Here is a 24,662-nt window from a genome sequence, read left to right as displayed (position 1 = left end):
CGTTGGTTTACTTAGAAGCCATGAACTTAAGTTATGAACTGTACAATTTGAAACTGGGCCAATGTTGCACACAACATTCCTTACTACCAAGCTAGTGTCATCAGCAAACAGAAATATTTTAGACTTTCCCATAATACTATAGGGCATATCGGTTATATCAATAAGGAACAGAAGTGGCCCTAACATTGATCCCAGGGGTACCCCACACTTGACCATACCCCACTCAGACCCCACATCACAGCCATTTTCAACATAGTGAATGATGACCTTTTGCTGATAGATATTGAGCGATCACAGGCCCTGCAGACCACACACTGCTTCCACAAACTGCCTCCATTCCTTCCTGTTTTGTGCCCGGTTCCTCTAGGTGTCTTCAGTTCCAAGATTGGTGTCTGTTGCTAAAGTACAAGGTGAAACCATTGTGAGCTACTCCCCGTATTCCGTAATGGTCGAACTTCTAGAGCAATATTTTGTGATCAACACAATCAACCGCCTTGGTTAAATCAAAAATATGCCTAGCGTCAGAAACCTTTTGTTTAACCCATCCAGTATCTCAGAGACAAAAGAGAATATTGAATTTTCAGTTGTTAAACGACTTCTAAAGCCGAACTTTACGTTTGATAACAAATCGTGTGACATAAAATGATCAATTATCCTTGTATTCACAGCCTTTACAATAACTTTAACAAACACTGATTGCATAGAAATAGGTCTAAAATAGTCTACATTATCCTTTTCTCCTTTTTCATAATGCGGCTTTACTACTGAGAATTTCAATCGCTCAGGAAGATGACCATTCCTAAAGGAAAAGTTACAAATATGGCTAAATGCAGGGCTGACCTGTGCAGCACAGTACTTTAATATTCTGTTAGGCACTACATCATATCCATGAGAGTCCCTAGTCTTGATTACTGACTCAATCTCCCTCTTGTCTATATCACAGAGTACTTCAAACATCAATCTCGGAAAGGCATTTGCCAAGAAACTAAACTTTTATTTAATTCACCAGTAATGCTCAGAAAATAATTGTTAAATACTGTATATATACCTGATTTATCAGTAACAGACATATTTTTACTACAAACCGACTTTATATCGTCAACCTTGTGCGGCCGACCAGACACTTCCTTCATAATTGACCACATGCTTTTAATTTTATCCTGTGAATTAATTATTCTACATGCATACCACATATTCTTTGCCTTTCTAATAACATTTTTAAGCACCTTACAATACTGTTTGTAATGGGCTGCTGTAGCTTGATTGTGACTACTTCTAACATTGTGATATAATTCCTGCTTTATTCTGCATGAAATATTTATCCCACTAGTCGGCCACCTGGGCCGCCTATTACTGCTAGCACCCCGTTTAGAACGTTCTAATGGAAAGTAAATCTCAAAGAGCATGAGAAATGTGTTAAGGAAAGCAATACATTTATAAATTTTATCGGCACCGGAAACACCCTGCCACTCTTGTTCCTTGACAAAGTTTAAGAACTCTCTGTTGTTGTTGGATTAACTTACATGTATTGTATCAGTGAGCCAGTCAAAAAGCTCCAAAGATCATGCCCTCATGGAACACATTAATTTGTCGAAACTGAAGCTCACTGTATCTTTTCTCGGTAAACAGTTGAAACCCATGGCCGACATTATGAGCAGACTACGCCTCTTCTAACGGACACACACAACAACTCACACTACGGGCAAAACACCGATGTGACAACCTCGAGGGCACAAGCAACGCTGAAGAAAAGCTGTCAAGGTGCGTGCGACACAGCAGTGGGACCGGTAAACTACGTAGCAGCTTTCCCGCTCGGCGCTGAAGGCGTAACTGCGTCCACTGCGCTACGATATCTCTATATAGTTGGAGATTCAAATTTCCTGTAAATATCTCACTACAATGAAACACGCTTTGGTTTTAATGATTGCCAACCCTACGCCCGCAGCTTATCCCTGACACTTTCTTCCCTATTTCATTTCTCTGAACTTTTGCAATGTCCTCCATCAACCATATCTAGTAAGAAACTCATGCCGCAAAACAGTGCTCTATCAGAAAAGTGACAAACGTAGAGTAGGCGGTCTCTTTAGTAGATTTACTGCATCTTCTAAGTGTTCTTCCACTGAAGTTCAATCCTTGAATTGCTTCCCCACAGCAGTATTTATGTGGTCGTTCCAATTTAAGTTGTTTGTCATTATAGTTCCAAGGTATTTAGTTGGATGTGAAATTTACAACTTTTTTTGATTTCTGCGGTTTATAGCGTAACCGAGATTTAACGGAGTCCTTTTAGGGCTCATGTGGATGACTTCATATTTTTCATTATTTATAGTCAGTTGTCACTCTTGGCATCATACAGATATCTTTTCGAGGTAGTTTGAGAATTGATTTTGATCTTCTAATGAGTTTACTAGACGGAAAGTGACAGCATCATCTACGAGTAACCTAAGAGGGCTGCTCAAACTGTCTTCTAAATCTTTTATCTATCTTGGGAATAACAGATGGCCCATATGCTTCTCTGGGGAACGGTAGACCTCAATTTGGTTTTACTCTATGTCTTTCCGTCGATTGCTACGAACTGTGACCTTGGTACTTCCTGGGAGATTAAAACTGTGTGTCGGACCGAGACTCGAACTCGGAACCTTTGCCTTTCCAGGGCAAGTTCTCAACAGAGTGAGCTACTCAGGTACGACTCACGACCCGTCCTCACAGCTTCAATTCTGCTAGTACCTCATCTCCTACCTTCCAAACTTTACAGAAGCTCATCTGCCAAGACAATTTCATTCTAGAAACATCCCCCAGGCTGTGGCAAATTCATGTCTCCGCAATATCCTTTCTTCCAAGAGTGCTAGTTCTGCAAGGTTCGCAGAAGAGCTTCTGTGAAGTTTGGAAGGTAGGAGACGAGGTACTGGCAGAATTGAAGCCGTGAGGACGGGGCGTGAGTCGTGCTTGGGTAGCTCACTCGGTTAAACACTTGCCCTCGATAGGCAAAGGTCCCGAGTTATAGTCTCGGTCCGGCACACAGTTTTAATATGCTAGGACGTTTCATATCAGCGCACACTCCGCTGCAGGGATAAATTTTCAGTCTGGGAGCTGTGACCTTTCTAACATGAAATGCATGGCAACGTACATCAAAGTTCATTGGCACTGATCTGTCTGTAAGCTCTGGTATAGTCTTAGATCTAGTGAAAAATGACTAACATCGGTGTTGGTGTCTTTAGTACGGCTCTTGTAAATGAGCCATGGGATACAGTCTTCAGGTATTGTCTTGAGGTCCTGCCCGTCTTCAGGTACTCTCTTGAGGTACCACAGATGGCAGAGGGGAGACACCTCTGCGTCAAGTCAGGCTAGCTGTTGGGAACCAGAGAAGCCTCTTCGACGGTAATAAAATAATATCAGTGTTCACTTATTTATTAACAATTTTGACGAGTCGTCATTCTTCCACAGCAGCCTATGCTGTTGCACATTCAGCAGAGTGTTCGATCCTAGCTGACGTCTGTCAGGTCACCTCATCGGCTGCTCGTCCGGGAGAAGTGTCGGCTACCCGGGCGCCGCGGCGGACTGCCGGCGAGCAGGCGCTGGAGTGTACTCGGTTCCATTCCCAGTTTTACGGTGATCCTTGAGATGACTCATCCACGATGTAGCTGGTGTCGGCAATCGTGTGGTGGTTTGATCTCCTCCCTGTCCTCGGCAGGCGTCAGCATCCTAAGGTACCTGAGTGTCGAACAGGAACGTGGACCCCAAGAGGTCCTGTTTCTGGCTTCTGCATTGAAAATCGTTATTGTCAGCAATCTTTGCTGTGATGGTGCCGGAAGAAAGCTTCCATCAGTAGGTGGCAACCAGAGAACAGCATGATGTTCATCATTTTGAGTACATCTTTAGCTAGTCCGGAGGCTTCGCTGAAGAATCTAGGACGTGTACTCACAACAGTATCGCAATCATTGGATCTGTTGCTATTACTGTGAATGCCATTGATTCTAGTGATCAAATCATGACGAGAGCTGGAGAGCTGGAATATTTATAGTGCTACGACAGAAGGCTCTGTTCGTAATAACCAAATGTGTCCTCCTTATTCTGCTATATTCACTAAACAGGCTGTCAACTACTCCGTCGATCTCACGCCATGTGCTCTTATGAAAGAGATGGAGTCTCTCGCACGAGGTAACGAATATGCTTCCCTCGCTTCCTTTTGTTTTCTGCCGCGTCTGCTTCCTGCTAAATACGTATCCTTACTCGGCACGTAGTGTCGTCGACTTGACTCACTTACGACATACTCGCTCACTTTCTGCTTCCGTTGCTGTCTCTGGCGTGACTTGAATTTGCCTTGGGAATGTCAGTGAGTTTTCTTAATTTTTTTCTAATTTCTACCCTTTACTGTTTTGTGCGGTAGCCGCACGGGGTAGCTGCGCTGTCTAGGGCGTCATGTCACTGTTCGCGTGGCTACCCCCATCGGAAGTTAGAGCTCTCCCTCGGGTATGGGTGTGTGTGTGTGTTGGCTTTAGCGTAAGCTAGTTTAAGTTAGATTAAGTTGTGTGTAAGCTTAGGGTCCGATGGCATCAGCAGTTTGGTCCCAAAAGACCTTACCACAAATTTCCAAATTTTCTGTGCCGCAATAATATTATCTAACAACTGCGTTGACCAACGGTCATGCTTACAGGGTGTTACAAAAAGGTACTGCCAAACTTTCGGGAAACATTCCTCACACACAAAGAAAGAAAATATGTTATGTGGACATGTGTCCGGAAACGCTTACTTTCCATGTTAGAGCTCATTTTATTACTTCTCTTCAAATCTCATTAATCATAGAATGGAAACACACAGCAACAGAACGTACCAGCGTGACTTCAAACACTTTGTTACGGGAAATGTTCAAAATGTCCTCCGTTAGAGAGGATACGTGCATCCACCCTCCGTCGCATGGAATCCCTGATGCGCTGATGCAGCCCTGGAGAATGGCGTATTGTATCACAGCCGTCCACAATATGAGCACGAAGAGCCTCTACATTTGATACCGGGGTTGCGTAGACAAGAGCTTTCAAATGCCCCCATAAATGAAAGTCAAGAGGGTTGAGGTCAGGAGAGCGTGGAGGCCATGGAATTGGTCCGCCTCTACCAATCCATCGTTCACCGAATCTGTTGTTGAGAAGCGTACGAACACATCGACTGAAATGTGCAGGAGCTCCATCGTGCATGAAACACATGTTGTGTCGTACTTCAAAATGGTTCAAATGGCTCTGAGCACTATGGGACTTAACATCTGTGGTCATCAGTCCCCTAGAACTTAGAACTACTTAAACCTAACTAACCTAAGGACATCATACACATCCATGCCCGAGGGAGGATTCGAACCTGCGACCGTAGCAGTCCCGCGGTTCCGGACTGAGCGTCTAGAACCGCTAGACCACCGCGGCCGGCGTGTCGTACTTGTAAAGGCACATGTTCTAGCAGCACAGGTAGAGTATCCCGTATGGAATCATGATATCGTGCTCCATTGAGCGTAGGTGGAAGAACATGGGGCCCAATCAAGACATCACCAACAATGCCTGCCCAAATGTTCACAGAAAATCTGTGTTGATGACGTGATTGCACAATTGCGTGCGGATTCTCGTCAGCCCACACATGTTGATTGTGAAAATTTACAATTTGATCATGTTGGAATGAAGCGTCATCCGTAAAGAGAACATTTGCACTGAAATGAGGATTGACACATGGTGGGATGAACCTTTCGCAGATGTGTACCCGTGGAGGCCAATCAGCTGCTGATAGCGCCTGCACACGCTGTACATGGTACGGAAACAACTGGTTCTCCCGTAGCACTCTCCATACAGTGACGTGGTCAACATTACCTTGTATAGCAGCAACTTCTCTGACGCTGACATTAGGGTTATCGTCAACTGCACGAAGAATTGCCTCGTCCATTGCAGGTGTCCTCGTCGTTCTAGGTCTTCCCCAGTCGCGAGTCATAGGCTGGAATGTTCCATGCTCCCTAAGACGCCGATCAATGGCTTCGAACGTCTGGAAACCTGTCTCGATACAAACGTACCGCGCCACGGCTATTTCCCCGTGCTAATCCATACATGAAATGGGCATCTGCCAACTCCGCATTTGTAAACATTGCACTGACTGCAAAACCACGTTCATGATGAACACTAACCTGTTGATGCTACGTACTGATGTGCTTGATGCTAGTACTGTAGAGCAATGAGTCGCATGTAAACACAACCACCGAAGTCAACATTACCTTCCTTCAATTGGGCCAACTGGCGGTGAATCGAGGAAGTACAGTACATACTGACGAAACTAAAATGAGCTCTAACATGGAAATTAAGCGTTTCCGGACACATGTTCACATAACATCTTTTCTTTATTTGTGTGGGAGGAATGTTTCCCGAAAGTTTGGCCGTACCTTTTTGTAACACCCTGTATATCCACTTCTGGACGACGCATATCGGCTTGGTAACTAATTCCGTAACCTAAGGCGGAAGCGTAATATAGTCTTTGTCTTGTATGTCCTCTCTTGAAGTGTGATTTTGTGTATGTTGGGCATTAGTAGTATTAAACTTGGTGCTCTTGTATGTAGGTTGTGTCCCGCATCTCTTGGAGGATTGTTTTCGAACATAGTGGCATCTTGTAAGAGAAAGCTGGAGGGAAGTAGAGTTTCGAACGTTTTCCGTCCTCAGGTGCCCGACGACGACCCGCGGCTTGAGGCGTTCCCGGATGAGCGCGACGCGCACGGCCTGGTGTCTTCATCGCTGGGTCTGCGGTTCGCGGTGTCGGGCGCGCACTTCGTGTCGGGCTCCATGAAGCTTCGCTGCGTGGCGGAGGTGGCGCCGGTGCTGTGGCAGGGCGACAGCGAGAGCGTCGTGCAGAGGGTCACACCGCCCCCCAACACCGTGCGGGAAGCGCTCTTCCTCGGTAAGCTCACATGTCGACTTCGAACAGGTTGGCTGATGCATCTACATTGCCTGACTAAAAAGGTGAAGTACCCAGAAGGAGAAGAGAAAAACAAACGAAGCTTCCGATTTGAGGGGTACGTCTTTACAAAATAGAATCAGTTGAGACAGTTCTCATCAACTGCTTCGTCTCAAAGTGCTCATTTTTAATTAGATTACATGTTTTGATCACTCTGCATCATTTTCAGCTCCAAGTAGTTGCATCAGCAACCCTTCTTGTCTTTCAGAACCAGTACATCTGGTTCCGAATGGACAGCACCAGTTGCTGGCGCAACTGCTTGGATCTGAAGATGATTCACGGTGATCGAAACATGTAATCTACTTGAAATGTGCAACTGAGGCAGAACAATAAACGGGAATTATCTTAACTATCTAAACAGTTGCTGAATCAACTTGAACTGTGATTGGTCTGATGACGGCAGGTAGGAGGCTTTTATTTAGAGAATGAAAGCTTGCTGGTTAATGATGTTTTTTAGTCGGACCTTTTACTGCTTCAATGCTGTATTCCATGTTACGTATACATAACTACATACTGTACATGTGTGACTCGAATGGGTGGACGGTTAAAGAATCTTCAAATGTAATGTGATGTAAGTTATAATATTAGCATTCATTAATCGTTTATGTTCTTAGAAGATGTAAACTAGCTCTTATCGGGATGGCAGTCAGTCGTGATGTCTCGGTGAATTAAACATGTAAGTCTATCTTGGTAGAAGGTGCACCCTGCTAGTAGCTAGTAATCATCCCGCGTGTGCAGTTTTCACGAACTTAAAACTAAACAACAGCTGTTTTAATGACGACTTAATCAATTTTACCATTTTCAGCTATTTTCAATTTTGGAGTGAATACTGTTTCATTTAATCATTCAATATCAGCCGAATTTGTCATATATTATGAAGTACTTCACGTACGATAAGATCAAAGGTTCACTCTAGAGGTACATCAAAAAGTCGTTGAGCTTAAAATGTCACTGATGTATTGTGAATATAGTAGGTGTTTGAACGAGGTTGAGAGGTGAGCAGGGACTTTTATTTGTAGACTTTTATTTGTATTTCCTAAGTCGGGCCTTATAACTGCTTTAATGCTGTGATCCATGTTGTAATTGACGGAAAGTCATAGAGTAAAACAAAAGTGATTTCTGGAGTTCCCCAAGATAGTGTTACAGCCCCTTTGCTGTTCCTTATCTATATAAACGATTTGGGAGACAATCTGAGCAGCTGTCTTCGGTTGTTTGCAGATGACGCTGTCGTTTATCGACTAATAAAGTCATCGGAAGATCAAAACAAACTGCAAAAAGATTTAGAAGAAATACCGGAATGGTGCGAAAAGTGGCAGTGGACTTTAAATAACGAAAAGTGTGAGGTCATCCACATGAGTGCTAAAAGGAACCCGTCAAACGTCGGTTACACGATAAATCAGTCTAATCTAAAAGCCGTAAATTCAACTAAATACCTAGGTATTACAATTACGAACAATTTAAATTGGAAGGAACACATAGAAAATATCGTGGGGAAGGCTACCCAAAGACTGCAGGACACTTAGAAAATGTAGCAGACCTACTAAGGAGACTGCCTACACTACGCTTGTCCGTCCTCTTTTAGAAAACTGTTGCGCGGTGTGGGATCCTTGCCAGATGGGACAGACTGAGTACATCGAAAAAGTTCAAAGAAAGGCAGCATGTTTCGTATTAGCGAGAAATATGGGAGAGAGTGTCACAGAAATGATACAGGATTTGGGCAGGACATCATTGAAAGAAAGGCGTTTTTCGTTGCGACAGAATCTTCTCACAAAATTCCAATCACCAACTTTTTCCTCCGAATGCGAAAATATTTTGTTGACACCGACTTACATAGCGAGGAACGATCACCAAGATAAAATAAGAGAAATTAGAGCTCGTACGGAAAGATATAGGTGTTCATTCTTCCTGCTCGCTATGCGAGATTGGAATAACCGAGAATTATGAAGGTGGCTCCATGAACTCTCTGCCAGGCACTTAAATGTGATTTTCAGAGTATCCATGTAGATGTAGATGTGATGTTTTCGTAACTACTACCCCAAAGTACCACAACGCGTTTCTCATATTCTAGCCTTTGTCATCCCTTACTTTATTTCTCCTCTTCTACATTTACATACTACTCCGCAAGCCTCATAATACTGTGTGGTGAGGGTACTTCTGGTACCAATATCTGATCCCCCCCCCCCCCCCTGGCCTGTGCCACTCGCGAATGGCGCGAGGGAAAAATAATCGTCGGTAAGCCTCTGTATTTTCTCTAATTTCTCGAATGACGTGGTTGTGGTCATTTCGCGAGACGTTTGCGGAAGGAAGTAATATGTTTTCTGACTCTCCGCGGAAAGTTTTCTCTCGAAATTTCAATAGCAAACCTCTCTGTCATACTCAACGCCTCTCTTGCAACGTCTGCTACTATAGTTTGCTGCCCAGCATCTCTGTAATGCTGTGTAATCCATTTCCAACGTCGATAAATTCCGTGGAAGTGTCTTTGCTAATAAAGCCTTTATGAAATTACTGCACAGCTTTACCGTAGGTATTTCATACAACGTTATGCTTCGTTTGGGTACACAAATCGTTCTGTAGAATTGTGTCGCAGACCTTCTCAAAATCAACACGAGCAGATCGTGCAGGCATTCCTAACAATACTCGAGTCAATTAGGATATGCCACACATATTGCACAATGCGCAGAACAGCCCTTTTGCAGTTCGTCCATTAAGGTAAGCATCGAATGTTTGAGCGACGCGTGGCCGTCCCATTATGCGAAGTTTGCCGGCGGACACTGCGAGCCCGCGCCGCCACCCCAGCTAAAGCACTAGTTCAACGCCATTAGAGCAGGCAATCAATTGTACGGCCGTGTCGGGCGGGCAGCCGAGCGCGCAGGCTATTGTGGCCGCCTGGCGCTTTTGTATCTGCGGGTATCGCGAGGGCAGCATGCGCCCGCAGCGGCACTGTTCAACCTCACGTAGACGCCTGTTTGTCGAATCGGAGCAGTGGTTCCCTACTAAATTCCTGTAATATAGCACTATAGTTGGGTGATATGTGTCTCCCATTAAAATCGTTTTGTCCGTAGGTCGTGGTCGTGCGGTAGCGTTCTCGCTTCCCGCCCCCGGGTTCCCGGGTTCGATTCCCGGTGGGGTCAGGGATTTTCTCTGCCTCGTGATGATTGGGTGTTGTGTGCTGTCCTTAGGTTAGTTAGGTTTAAGTAGTTCTGAGTTCTAGGGGACTGATGACCACAGACGTTAAGTCCCATAGTGCTCAGAGCCATTTAAAATCGTTTCCAGATCGTAAACAGATTATGTAATCCACATTTGTTACTTAAAAGGTCATCGGGCAAAATACGTGGCCCTGAAACGCTTGATGTAAGCCATAGCAGTGTACTGACGTGTATGTACCGGCCATTGTAAAGTTTCAACACAGTAAGCAGGGTCGAAATGGAGATGTGAACAATTGGCAGAAAGAAAATGTCATTTTTTGGGGTGGTCATGACTGCACCGTGAACGAAGTATCAACGTGGACTGCAACGTGATCCCGCATGGAATGAGACACCACTCGCATTCATGTAACGCGGCTTAACAGTCGTCATTAACAGCCTAAGGAATAGGGTCCAGAGACGCCTTTTCAATAACAACCGCGAAACGAATTGGTACTTTCTTTGAACTCAGGCCGAGGTCAACTAGTTTCCGAGCCAACATTTCGAAGAGAACTGTATGCAGTGAAAGCCAAAGAGAATTTCCTGAAAGCGTATGTCTGGAGCACACTATTGTATGGAAATGAAATATGGATGAGAATATTGAGGAAAGTGCTTTTAATGCCTTTTAAACGTATCGCTTTTCTGGATTGACTATAAACACCTCATGATGCAAATATAGTTTGTGAAACCGATCGCGTGTCTGAATAAAAATTTTAGTCAGTCGCAGTGGCCCCTTTTATTCCACATAGATTATTTTGACTGTGGATGCCCTTAATATTAGGCCTACAACTTTACTTCCACCGTTTTGCAATAAACTGCAGTAGCGGCAAGTGGTTGGTCATAGGTGTAATATAATAAGCTTAGATATCTGTAAACGTAATGCCATAAAAATGTTAGTCGACTTGTGATTGCATCATAAGGTTATTCTCGATTAAGTACGTCGACGTACGTACCCATTTTTCGCCATTTGCGGGAAGTTTTAGTTTTCTGCTTTAACATGAAGCAATCTGCGGCTGTGGCTCTTAAAATGCTGGGTAAGACCAATGGTGAGGGAACTGTTAGTGGAAGAACGTGTGGAAAATGTTTTCAACGCCTTAAGAACGGTGATTTTGATGTCGAAGCCCGGCATGGCGGTGCAACACAGAACGTTTCCGTAGCTACTGAAACAGACGAAGACAGTCACAGGATATCACAGCAATTGATGCGTTCGAGCCCACCACTGAAACTCAAACGGCTACAATACAGCGATGGACACGTAAAGGTCCAGCAGATCAGTGCTCGACCTCATGTCGCAAAAACCGTCAAAATATACATGGAAACGTTGAGATTAGAAGTCCTATCCCTCCCTCCGTATCCTCCGTATGTTGCTCTCTCTGACTACCAGCTTTTTCGACCAATGCATACAGTTTGGCTGACCAGCACTTCCGATCATATGAACGAGTGCAAAATTGAATCGATTCATGGATCTCCAAAAAGACGCCCGGTTCTTCCACCACGGGATTCGTATGCTACGCGAAAGATGGGAGAATGTAGTGGCCAGCGATGGGCAAATCTATGAGTCATAATTTTTTTGTAAGTTTTTCACAATAAAGCTCCGAACTTCGAGAGAAAAAGCGGACGCAAAGCTGTAGACCTAGTACGAAGTGTTATGTTCAGAGGAAAGACGAACAGGGTGTCTGAAATCCTAATAAAATTAGGCATACTATGGCTGCCTCTTAATTTTTAACAAAAACAATGAAAAACCATTTTTACTAGAAACTTATTTTTTGTTTGTTTTGTCAACAGTGACCGCAGACTTTCTGCAAATCATGCACCCATCTATAGCGAAGTACTGTATGAAAACAGATGCACTAATATTTTGTCAGATCTTGATAAGCTTGCAAAGAGGTACAGTGATTGGCCACTTGCTTTAAAATTTCAGCAATGTAAACTTTTGCACTTTACAAAACGGAAGAAAGATAGTATACTTTAACGTTTAGAATCGATCGACTCATGCAAATACTTTGGTGCAACAATTTTTAGGGGTGTGAAACAGGACGATCGCATATTCTCAGTCGAAGGTAAATCAGGTGACAGGCGTCGCTTGACTGGACGAGTACTAGAGAAATGCAATCAGTCTACAATGGACATCGTTTACGAATTGCGAACTATTCTAGAATACTGGTCAAGTGTTTTGGATCTGCTCAAGATAGGCCTAAAAGGGGACTTCGAAAGTATGCAAAGAAAGGCAGCACGTTTTGTCACAGGTTTGCCTAGGTCATGGAAGATCGTCACGGAGATACAGAAAGAACGGAACTAGCAGACGCTTGAAGACAGACTCAAACTATCTAGTGAATGGCTGCTTAGTAAGTTCCTAGAACCAAATTCAACGGACTAATCTAGGAATACATTTCAACCCCGTATGTGTCGCTCCCGTTGTGATCGCAGTGCAAAAATACACTCATGCTCATAAATTAAGGATAATGCTGATGCATGGTGAAACAACTCTCTGGTGAGCGGTTTGCGGGTTTAAATCCCCTCGGGTATGTCCATGCGGTGCATTTGACCTGCGGTCGTCGCACGGTGGCTCTGGCAGCAGTCAAAAAATGGTTCAAATGGATCTGAGCACTATGCGACTTAACTTCTGAGGTCATCAGTCACTTAGAACTAATTAAACCTAACTAACCTAAGGACATAACACACATCCATGCCCGAGGCAGGATTCGAACCTGCGACCGTAGCGGTCACGCGGTTCCAGACTGAAGCGCCTTTAACCGCACGGCCACACCGGCCGGCTGGCAGCAGTCAAAATAGGCAGAGGTGTGTTGGTGTATGTCAGATTACGGTGCAGCGAGTGGGTGTGAAGACGCTTTCAGACGTGCTAATGGTGACTGTGTGTTGACAATGGCTCAAAGAACACATATTGATCACGTTATGAGGGGTAGAATACTAGGGCGACTGGAGGCTGGTCAAACACAGCAGGTTGTAGCATGGGCCTTCTGTGTGCCACAAGTGTGATCTCAAGATTATGGCAACGATTCCAGCAGACAGGAAACGTGTCCAGGCACTACAGTACAGGACATCCACGATGTAAAACACCACAAGAAGACCGATATCTCACCATCAGTGCCAGCAGACGGCCACGGAGTAATGCAGATAGCCTTGCTCGGGACCTTACTGCAGCCACTGGAACAGTTGTCTCCTGACACACAGTCTACAGACGATTGAATAGACATGGTTTATTCACCCGGAGACCATCAAGGTGTATTTCACTGAACCCTGGTCACAGGAGAGCCCCTAAAGCCTGGTGTCAAGAACAAAGTACATGGTCATTGGAACATGGTCCCAGGTTATGTTCACGGACGAGTCCAGGTACAGCCTGAACAATGATTCTCTCCAGGTTTTCATCTGGCGTGAACCAGGAACCACATACCAATCCCTTAATGTCCTTGAAAGGGACCTGTATGGAGGTCGTGGTTTGACGGTGTGGGGTGGGATTATGATTGGTGCACGTACTCCCCTGGATGTCTTTGACAGAGGAACTGTAAGAGGTCGGTGTATCGGTACGTCATTTTGGACCAGTATGTCCGCCTCTTCAGGGTTGCAGTGGGTCCCAACTTTCTCCTGATGGATGATAACGCACGGTCCCACCAAGCTGCCATCGTGGTGGAGTACCTTGAAACAGAAGGTATCAGGCGAATGGAGTGGTCTGCCTGTTCTCCAGACCTAAACCCCATCGAGCACGTCTGGGATGCTTTTGGTCGACGTATCGCTGCAGCTCTTCATACCCCTACGACACTTTAGGAGCTCCGACAGGCACTGGTGCAAGAATGGGAGGCTATACCCTAGCAGCTACTCGTCACCTGATCTTCAGTATGCCAACCCGTTGTGCGGCCTGTGTACATCTGCATGTCGGGGTACATGTGCAGGAAACAGGGGCGTTTTGTAGCACATGTGTTTCGGGACGGTTTTCTCAACTTATCACCAATACCGTGGACTTACAGATCTGTGTCGTGTGTGTTTCCTATGTGCTTATGCTATTAACGATAGTTTTGTGTAGTGCCATGTTGTGTGGTACCACATTTTGAAATTATCCTTAATTTATGAGCATGAGTGTATAACTAATTACGGCAAGGAAGCAAATATACTTCCCGAGCTACATGCGTCAACTGAAACAGAAGAAGCCCTGGCAATTGGTAAAATGGGAATCATGCTCTGCCATGAACTTCATTGGTTTGTAGAGAATGGATGTAAACGTAGATGGTTTTTCAAAATATTTACCTTTAATATCTCTACATATCTGCGTATGTTCGAAGCAACTACTTTTATTATAATGAAACTCCTGTCAAGTGCTATGAATATTGATCTTCAGCACTGATACAGGTTAGAAATATATACGGTGCAGACGGTACTCGACGTTTTGTGTCATCTTTACTAATAGCAGCGAAGGTGCTCGTTATATGGAATTTATGTCTTCTAAAGTGATCGCTGTTCTTTGAAGACCGATAGTTTTCAGTTTACCCAAATCCAGTGACGTTACGCCTGGTGAGCGTGCAGGCCGCTTTGCCTATACCGAACGACGAACCCAACAAGCTAAAAGTATTCTGTTAAGAATCTAATCAAATGCCTGGAGAAACGGAAGGATCACAACCATGGTGTCGGTATCAAATGAATTACCGTGTGTCCAATAGGAGGTCTTCCAATATTTGCGGCAGAATATCTGTTACGAACAGTTGATACGTACGCCTATTTGAAGTCCCGAAAGTATAACAGGGAAAAATAATGCTATTATTAGAAAGAACGTACCTCATTTTTTTCTGACGAATGTCGTTGTTTATCTGCTTAATTTAGCCAGAGTGAATTTTCAACTGAGCAGTAGTGAAATTTTGCGAACATTGATTTTCTTATGCATAATCTGTGGATAAAATTTTGCTTCGAAACAAGATACCACTTACCATACTGAGAACTATAACCAGTTTTCAAAGTCTTTCGCGTGAATATGTTATGGATGAAATGCTTAGGAATGTAATATTTGCAAAACACTAATTTGGTTGATTAGTATCGCTCGTTCAAGCTGCCTCATAGCAGCATATGGATTATATGTTACTGTTGCTTAAGTGTTAGTTGCGTTTATATCATCAGTTGCTGTTCTTCACAATTTCCTTCTTTTGAATTTTTAAAATAATTATTATGCAGACAGAACTTGAAGGCTGGGCACAGCCAGGGTACCTTTTAGCATAGAATGACATTACCGCTCTTATAGATTGGCAACATTGGCCATAAAAGAAAACCGTATCTACGGTTTTGACTGTCGTATTGATTTTGAAGAGTAGAACATGTACTGATGTACTTACGCATACTGATGGCCTTCACGAATCGTAGCTCAGTTACGTGTTTGTGTACTTACGGTACAGTAATGCAGATGTATGTGGGATCTCCTCTTCTGACAATGGTGGACCCGCTAAGTTCATATGAGGCTGTCATTGCTGGATTTGGTAAACCTATTTCCCTATACCGCTTCTGACTGGTCACATAAACACTCAAGTACAGTTTCTGAAAATGTCCTGCTGACTGCCATAATTCCTCTTCCTTAGTCACTTCCTCTTCCACAGTCGATTTCCGCTCCTACGTAAACACACAACGTTTTGAAACATGCTTCTGTTGACAGGTTACGTCTTTTTTTAAAAGATTTACGGCAAATCTGGATGGACAGATTTTTTATATTTATTTTATTTTATTTCATTTTTTTTTTTTTTTTTTTTTTTTTTTTTTTTTTTTGCGGTGAAGGAGAAATAGAAATATTAGTCTGAACATGAAGTTGTCTGCCCGCAGTATTTAACTGAAGAGAAACCGGCTTTGTGCTGAATAAACCAGGAACCAGACGTTCCAATTTCCAGAGGTCATTTGTGATATCCAGCGTTACTGTCAATGTTTGTTCAACTTAGGCACGTTTTTTTCACGTGTCTGTGTTGCAGTTCAGGAGATGTAAATCTTCAAATTACTTGTGTATGTCAAAAACTTCGTCACATTCTCCGCTACAATGTAGTGAAAGCTACACACATCAAAAAAGTTTTGCATCACCTCGGTTCCCAGAACTCCTGAAGGTAGTCGTTGACTGTGAATATTGTATCACAGGCACAGTCCCCTGGACTGTTCAGAGACGTCACTAAACCCACCCAAAGATGTAAAGAACCATGCATGAGCAGCACCTATTAGACAGAGGGGGTCCGACACCCGATCAATTCCAGTCATTCCACCAGGAAAGAGGTACACGGATCGTACTGTCTGTAGTTCAGACATGCCTAGACGGTCAGTACCGCGATTCGATCCCGTCTGCATTGTTACTTTGTGCACGGAAGGGCTTTCAACAAGGGAAGAGTCCAGGCGTCTTGGAGTGAACCAAAGCGATGTTGTTCGGACATAGGGGAGATACAGAGAGAGACAGGAACTTTCGATGACATGCCTTGTCCAGGCCGCCCAAGAGCCACTACTTCAGTGGATGACCGTTGCCTACGGATTAAGGCTTGGATGAACACTGACAGTAACGCCACCTTGTTGAATAATGCCTTTCGTCTAGCTACAGGAAGTCGCGATTATGCGCAATAGGCTGCATGATGTGCAACTTCACTCCCGACGTCCTAGTCGAGGTCCATCTTTGCAACCACGACAACATGCAGCGCGGTACAGATGGGCCCAACAATATGCTGACTGCACCGCTCAGGATTGGCATCACGTTGTCTTCACCGACGAGTATCGCATATGCCTTCAACCAGACAATCGTCGGAGACGTCTTTGGAGGCAACCCGGTCAGGCTGAACACCTTAGACACACTGTCCATCGAGAACAGCAAGGTAGCGGTTTCCTGCTGTTTTGGGGTGGCATTATGAGGGACAGACGTACGCCCCTAGTGGTCATGGAAGGTGCCGTAACGGCTGTACTTTACGTGAAAGCCATCCTCCGACAGATAGTGCAACCATATCGGTAGCATATTGGCGAGGCATTCGTCTTCATGGACGACAAATCGATCCCCCATCGTTCACATCTTGTGAATGACTTCCTTCATGATAACGACATCGCTCGACTAGAGTGGCCAGCATGTTCTTTCGACATGAACGCTATCGAAGATGCCTGGGATAGATCGAAAATGACTGATTATGGACGACGTGGCCTACCGACTACTCTGAGGGATCTACGCCAAATCGCCGTTGAGGAGTGGGGCAATCTGGACCAATAGTGCCTTGATGAACTTGTGGATAGTATACCACGACGAATACAGGCATGTACCAATGCAACAGAACATGCTAGTAGGTGTTAGACGTACTGGTGTGTACAGTAATATGGAACACCAGCTCTGAAGGTCTCGCTGCTGTATGGTGTTCCAACATGCAATGTTTGGTTTCCATGTACAATAAAAAGGACGAAAATGATGCTTATGTTTATCTGTATTCCAATTTTCTGTAAATCTTCCGGAACTCTCGGAACGGAGGTGATGCATACCTTTTTTTCTTATGTGTGTACATGTTTACTAGTTCTGTCTGTATTTCGGGTGGCGTGTCTTAGTTGTATCACCATGTATAATTAATGTTAAAATGCCGTCTATAAGAAACGAATCTAGTAATGTTTAAGAAGGGAAAATTTAGGGTTAAAATTGTTAAATTGGTGATTTGTGGTAAGTTCGTATGGGACCAAACTGCTCACGTCGTCGGTCAGTAGGCTTACACACTACTTAAACTAACTTAAACTCACTTTTGCTAAGGACTACACACACACCCATGCCTGAGGGAGACAAACCTCCGACGGGGCGAGACGCGGGAACCGTGGTTAGGCGCACTAGACCGCGCGGCTACCCCGCTCGGCTAAAATTGTGATTTGGGGAAAGATATATTACATAAACAAACGTAAGCAGTTTCAGGCGCTAGCACAGAACCTCAAATATACTAGATGAAATTCGTTGGGATATAGTTCATCTAGAATACAGTGACTACCTACCTGCTAATCATTCGGTTCAAAAATGATTCAAATGGCTCTGAGCACTATGGGACTTAAGCATCTGAGGTCATCAGTCCCCTAGAGCTTAGAACTACTTAAACCTAACCAACCTAAGGACATCACACACATCCATGCCCGAGGCACGATTCGAACCTGCGACCGTAGCGGTCACGCGGTTCCAAACCGAAGCGCCTAGAACCAAATCTTTCAGCAATAGGTCAACATTACATAGTAGTGATTAGCTGCAGCTCCATTTTACCGACTTTTTTAAGCTTATTGTTTTAGACGCTGTACTCCAGTGGGCTTAGAGCACTGTGGTGACATGTCACTGTGCTGAAGAATATTTTGATCTGACAAACCACCTTCTACAGAACTCTAATAACTTTGGTAAATCACTACTGTATTGGCCAGAAGCAAGGAGACACCCGAAACAGTTGCACTTTCGTGTCAACTTTCTTTATCTTACTACAAGCTTTCGACTTCGCCCTTCATCAATGTGACGCACGCATGTTTCAGCCAGCAAGCAGCGCTAACAGCTGGCGCCCTCCCACTGTTGCAGTGCGCGGTCGGTCGTCGCGACCCCTGGCCGCCGCCGCCGCGGTGCTGACCTCGCTGCTCATCAGTGCCGTCACGTGACTGCTCGCAGTTTCGCCGCCGTCGGCGCCACCGCCGACGCGCCACTGTCGTCTGTGATAACCCCCGAAAACAACACCCTCTCGTCTCACGCGACCTGTACCTTGCTGTTGTCGCCTACGTTCTCCGTGCTCTTCGACGTCTAGCCTAAAGACACCTTGTGCGTGTATATATGTGAGTGTGTGTGTGTGTGTGTGTGTGTGTGTGTGTGTGTGTGTGCGTGTGTGCGTGTGTGTGTGTGTGTGTGTGTGTGTTCATGTGCGTTTGTGTTTGGGAGTGTGTGCGGTGTGTGTGTGTGCGGTGTGTGTGTGTGTGTGTGTGTGTGTGTGTGTGTGTGTGTGTGTATGTGTTCATGTGCGTTTGTGTTAAGAGCGTGTGCGTGTGTAAGCTAATTTTATGCGAGCGATATTTTTTTGATATATGTGTGTTGTGTTCTGATCGTGGTGGTTTGTAACGTCTTGTACTGCGAGAAGAAAAATATGAATATATATATAAATGTATATCTAATTGTTAAATATTTTATTCGTGCTGATCTATAAAGTGCTATGACTTTCAAAGTACTAGTTGTTGCAAAATGTTTTTATTATTTACTCAGAATGTTGAAGCTTTCAGGAACAATTGTTTGTAACCGTAACTATTTTACCACACTAACAAAACATTAATTTGAAATATGCATTGAAATAAATGTTGAGACGATTAATAATGTAAGTGTTTCAGGCTTTTGTGTGAATCGATGTGTTACAGTTATGGAATCACACTCTATTGTATGTAAAAGAAATAATAACTTTAATAAATTTTCATGGAACAAACTTTTTACCTTTTCCAGACTGAAACTTTCACTCATTAGTGGAGCGTGACCTTTCATTAAAGACTACAACAGCTTGCTGTATAAGGAAGGAATGGAAATATTTGTTTTTTGTGGGCAATTTTCTACAACAGTCATTTGAGTATTCCTCACTGCGCAGTGCAAAACTGCAGTCTGTCAGTAAATATCTCCTTGTTTTCCATCGCTACAGGGAGACCTTAATAGGTATAAATGAAACTGGTGACTGGAGGTTCAAATGCTTCAAATGGCTCTAAGCACTGTGGGACTTAACAGCTGAGGTCATCAGTCCCCTAGAACTTAGAACTACTTAAATCGAACTAACCTAAGGACATCACACACAGCCATGCCCAAGGCAGGATTCGAACCTCCGACCGTAGCGGTCGCGCGGTTCCGAACTGAAGCGCCTAGAACCGCTCGGCCACACCGGCCGGCGCGACTGGAGGACAGTGAAACAAGCAAATAATTCTAGTAAACATAGTTCCGGAACCAGTGGTTTTCCCACTACGAGTGTGACAGTCCCTGAGGATCCTAACTGCAAGACATACACCTGAAGTCCCAAATATTACAAGTGTTCCTCATGGCCACTGTTCCTCATCGATACCGGCACACACTATAAATCCGCGGTATGTTCTGAATGTATTGATAACGAACCGCAGTGCGTTCCCAGAGGTGGTACGGAGTGTTCAAAAAGTCTCGCAGGAGTGCCATATGATTGTTAGCCGCGCGTGCCATATGATTTTTCGCCAGCTTCTGTTATTGACCTTCAAGTGAACTCTCCCAACATTCCACTGTTTCGTTTACCTCAACCAACGTCAGTATTATCGATGGCGTGTGTCGTTACGAGTTGACGTAAACGTTTAAGTTTAGGTCATTGTTCGTTTGTCTCGTTTTTGTCACTGTTAAGATTCTAACCGCTGAAGAACGTGTGTTTTTAGTCGAACAAGTGTCCAAAGCTGGCTGTAAATACACAGTTTCATTTCGTCGAACATTTAATCAGTTTTCCAGGAGACAACACTCCCACATCGCGATTCTGTGCGAGATTTCATTGACAAATTTCGAAGTACGAGTTCAGTGATAAATACACCGAGAAGCGATCGTTTTAGCGTTTTGTCTGAGGATAAACTACTCGATATTTCCGATAAAATGTCCATGAGTCCAAACAAGTCAGTAAGAAAACTCGCCCAGGAAATCGATTTAGTGTCAGAACGGCCCACACAGCTGTAAGGAAAAAATTAGAACTTCTCGCATACAAAGCGACAGTCTTGCAAGAACTGAAAAATACTGATCATGGCAAGAGACTGAATTATTGCCAATGGTTCAAAAATTTCGTTCAACAAAATGGAAGGGATATTCTTAATGAAACGTTTTTCACTGACGAGGCATGGTTTCATTTGTCCGGGTACATGAACTCGCAAAATTCTCGTATGTGGAGTACTGCAAATCCATGTATATTCATGAGGAACCACTTCATTCTGTGAAAATAGGAGTTTGGATTGAAATTTCTAGACGTCGGATTGTGGGTCCTAAATTTTTCAACGAAACAATAAACGCACAACGATACTACAGTGATATTCCGTACCCATTCGTGGGAAAACTTGCGTAAAGTGAAATACTGAACGGTTATTTTCTACAAGATGGTGCAATCGTGCATACAGCTTGCATTTCAATGTCACTGCTTGATGATGTTTTTTGTGATCGCATAATTTCATAGGGACTTTGGCCTCCACGATCGCCTGACCTAACACCGCCTGACGTTTTCTTCTGGGGTGCAGCGATAGCAACTGTTTATAAAAACCGTCCAAAACCGATCGACGAATTGAAAACTGCAATATCCACTTTCACAATGTTACAGCTTGTATTTGGAAACATGATTAGACGAACTGAATTGTGTATTCAACAATAGGGGGCCCAATTTCCACATTAAATATGAGAATTTGTAAGTAAAAATGCATATTCAATAAATTAATAACTTGTACCGTATTTCACTGAGTTTCATTTCGGTATGTTCACTGCGGCATACGACACGCGCTGCTAACAATAATACCTCACTGCAGAGAGAATTTTTGAACACTCCGTAGAAGACCAAAGCTTTTAAATATCTCCACAAAAAAAAAAAAAAAAAAAAAAAAAAACAATGGGTGCAAATCGGGGCATCTAGGAGGCCATGGGATTGGCAAACCGCGAGCTGTACACTTGTTGCTGAAATGCTATTTACCAGTACTGAAGTACACGGAAGGATAATAAAATCTAACGACGTTTATCATTTCGTAAGGTAAGATTTATTTGCGGTGTTTCGATATAAACGTAGTCCTAGGCATTAACAGTGCTGTAACGTGGCATGACTGTACTTGTGCATACGTCGTACTGGAAAAACTATTGGCATAAGGGCTTAAGTTAATTAGAGGAGGAGGAGGAGGATATTGGTGTTTAACGTCCCGTCGACAACGAGGTCATTAGAGACGGAGCACAAGCTCGGATTAGGGAAGGAAGTCGGCCGTGCCCTTTCAAAGGAACCATCCCGGCATTTGCCTGGAGTGATCTAGGGAAATCACGGAAAACCTAAATCAGGATGGCCGGACGCGGGATTGAACCGTCGTCCTCCCGAAAACGAGTCCAGTGTGCTAACCACTGCGCCATCTCGCTCGGTAGTTAATTAGAGTTATTTGCTTATTTCATTGCGCTCTATTCGCCATTTTCATTTGTACCTATTATAGTCAAACAACCTGAATAGCGGCTATTGTGAGTACCCTCCTTGTGCTGCAGAAGACTATGCGGACAAAGAATAATCATTAGCGAAGTGATCGAATTCAGAGTACATCGGAAACGGTAAGTGTTTGCTTGGGAGGGGCGCCGACAGAGGAGGATGCGTGGTTATTATATACTGTAATTACCAGTGTTTAATGGCGCATTTACGGGGAACTATGTCACAGGAATCTAACAGAGTTACAGGATCGTCGCTGAGCAACCTACCTGTGTTGTTCGACATATCACTTGTCCCACTACGTCGCTGGTGGGCTGTACTAAACTGAAGTACCAATTTCTAAAGCGTGTTACATCCAAGTAGTTAAAATTCTCAGGAAACTCAAAGTTCAAATAATCTGCATGGTTCTTATTCTCGACGACTACTTCTTTGCAGATGGCTCGACTCTTATCCTGTAAATACGAACAGAATGGAGAGTAAGGCACAAGTTCTTAGGATATGTCAGATAATTTACTTTGGAGTTTGGATTTCGAAGACACTAAGACACGGGATATATTTATATTTAGAATTAAAAACAAGTATGTTTACTCATTTAATGTGAAAAAGTCATGCAGCATTTCCTCGAAACAGCACTCACTTAGAAGAAAACACATGAGGTGGCTTATCGTAAAGCCCACCATCATCTATTTCTAACATAAATGCTGATTCCAAAGACCCTAAGTAGGCTGCTGAAGGTAGCACAATCTTTACTTTATCCCAACAGCATGTTCGAACAAAAAATGCTACTGAAAATTATCACCGCTGATTGTTATTCCCTTTCTCTCTACAGCAGTTTCTGTAGCAGAATGGCACTGATGTTTACGCGACAGTAAAACAAAGCATGCATCATCATGGGTAACCTTACCACTGCAATTTAATAGCCTGGAAATTTCCATCATTATTTTACTATTCTGGGCAGGCTGATGATTATAACAATCCCCACTTGATTCTTCTACGTGGTATCTTTCTGATATATTGACGTCATACGTCTTGTACCTTCTCCCAACTTGGCGATATTATACACATTCTTCTGTTATAAAGCATCAGAAAACTCCTTTACTCATTATCGCCTACCCAGTAAAAAATGCCATAACTCTACAATACACCGAGAGCATATACAGGGTTATTACAAATGATTGGAGCGCTTTCACAGCTCTACAACAACTTTATTATTTGAGATATTTTCACAATGCTTTGCACACACATACAAAATCTCAAAAAGTTGTTTTAGGCATTCACAAATGTTCGATATGTGCCCCTTTAGTGATTCGGCAGACATCAAGCCGATAATCAAGTTCCTCCCACACTTGGCGCAGCATGTCCCCATCAATGAGTTCGAAAGCATCATTGATGCGAGCTCGCAGTTATGGCACGTTTCTTGATAGAGGAGGTTTAAACACTGCATCTTTCACATAACCCCACAGAAAGAAATCGCATGGGGTTAAGTCGGGAGAGCGTGGAGGCCATGACATGAATTGCTGATTATGATCTCCACCACGACCGATTCATCGGTTTTCCATCTCCTGTTTAAGAAATGCCGAACATCATGATGGAAGTGCGGTGGAGCACCATCCTGTTGAAAGATGAAGTCGGCGCTGTCGGTCTCCAGTTGTGGCATGAGCCAATTTTCCAGCATGTCCAGATACACGTGTCCTGTAACGTTTTTTTCGCAGAAGAAAAAGGGGCCGTAAACTTTAAACCATGAGATTGCACAAAACACGTTAACTTTTGGTGAATTGCGAATTTGCTGCACGAATGCGTGAGGATTCTCTACCGCCCAGATTCGCACATTGTGTCTGTTCACTTCACCATTAAGAAAAAATGTTGCTTCATCACTGAAAACAAGTTTCGCACTGAACACATCCTCTTCCATGAGCTGTTGCAACCGCGCCGAAAATTCAAAGCGTTTGACTTTGTCATCGGGTGTCAGGGCTTGTAGCAATTGTAAACGGTAAGGCTTCTGCTTTAGCCTTTTCCGTAAGATTTTCCAAACCGTCGGCTGTGGTACGTTTAGCTCCCTGCTTGCTTTATTCGTCGACTTCCGCAGGCTACGCGTGAAACTTGCCCGCACGTGTTCAACCGTTTCTTCGCTCACTGCAGGCCGACCCGTTGATTTCCCCTTACAGAGGCATACAGAAGCTTTAAACTGCGCATACCATCGCCGAATGGAGTTAGCAGTTGGTGGATCTTTGTTGAACTTCGTCCTGAAGTGTCGTTGCTCTGTTATGACTGACTGATGTGAGTACATTTCAAGCACGACATACGCTTTCTCGGCTCCTGTCGCCATTTTGTCTCACTGCGCTCTCGAGCACTCTGGGGGCAGAAACCTGAAGTGCGGCTTCAGCCG

The 24,662-nt window shown here is 43.9% G+C and overlaps 1 protein-coding gene across 2 annotated transcripts in view; it reads left to right on the top strand.

Annotated features, from left to right (window-relative positions):
- Positions 1-19,558, top strand: part of LOC126419073 (uncharacterized) — a 243,582-nt gene extending 224,024 nt beyond the window's left edge. The window contains exons 5-6 of one of the 2 annotated variants that reach the window (XM_050086158.1): positions 6,675-6,909; positions 18,676-19,558. In XM_050086158.1, the coding sequence (XP_049942115.1) occupies positions 6,675-6,909; positions 18,676-18,752 (312 nt within the window). In that variant the 3' untranslated portion in view covers positions 18,753-19,558. Of the gene's footprint in view, positions 1-6,674; positions 6,910-18,632 lie in introns of both variants that reach the window. The other variant, XM_050086165.1, reaches the window with a different exon arrangement.
- The last annotated feature ends 5,104 nt before the right edge of the window (positions 19,559-24,662 follow it).

Source organism: Schistocerca serialis, chromosome 1, assembly GCF_023864345.2.
Source record: "Schistocerca serialis cubense isolate TAMUIC-IGC-003099 chromosome 1, iqSchSeri2.2, whole genome shotgun sequence".
Classification (NCBI taxonomy): Eukaryota; Metazoa; Arthropoda; class Insecta; order Orthoptera; family Acrididae; genus Schistocerca; species Schistocerca serialis.
Note: the sequence above shows the minus strand (reverse complement) of the source record. Positions and strands in the feature narration are given on the sequence as shown.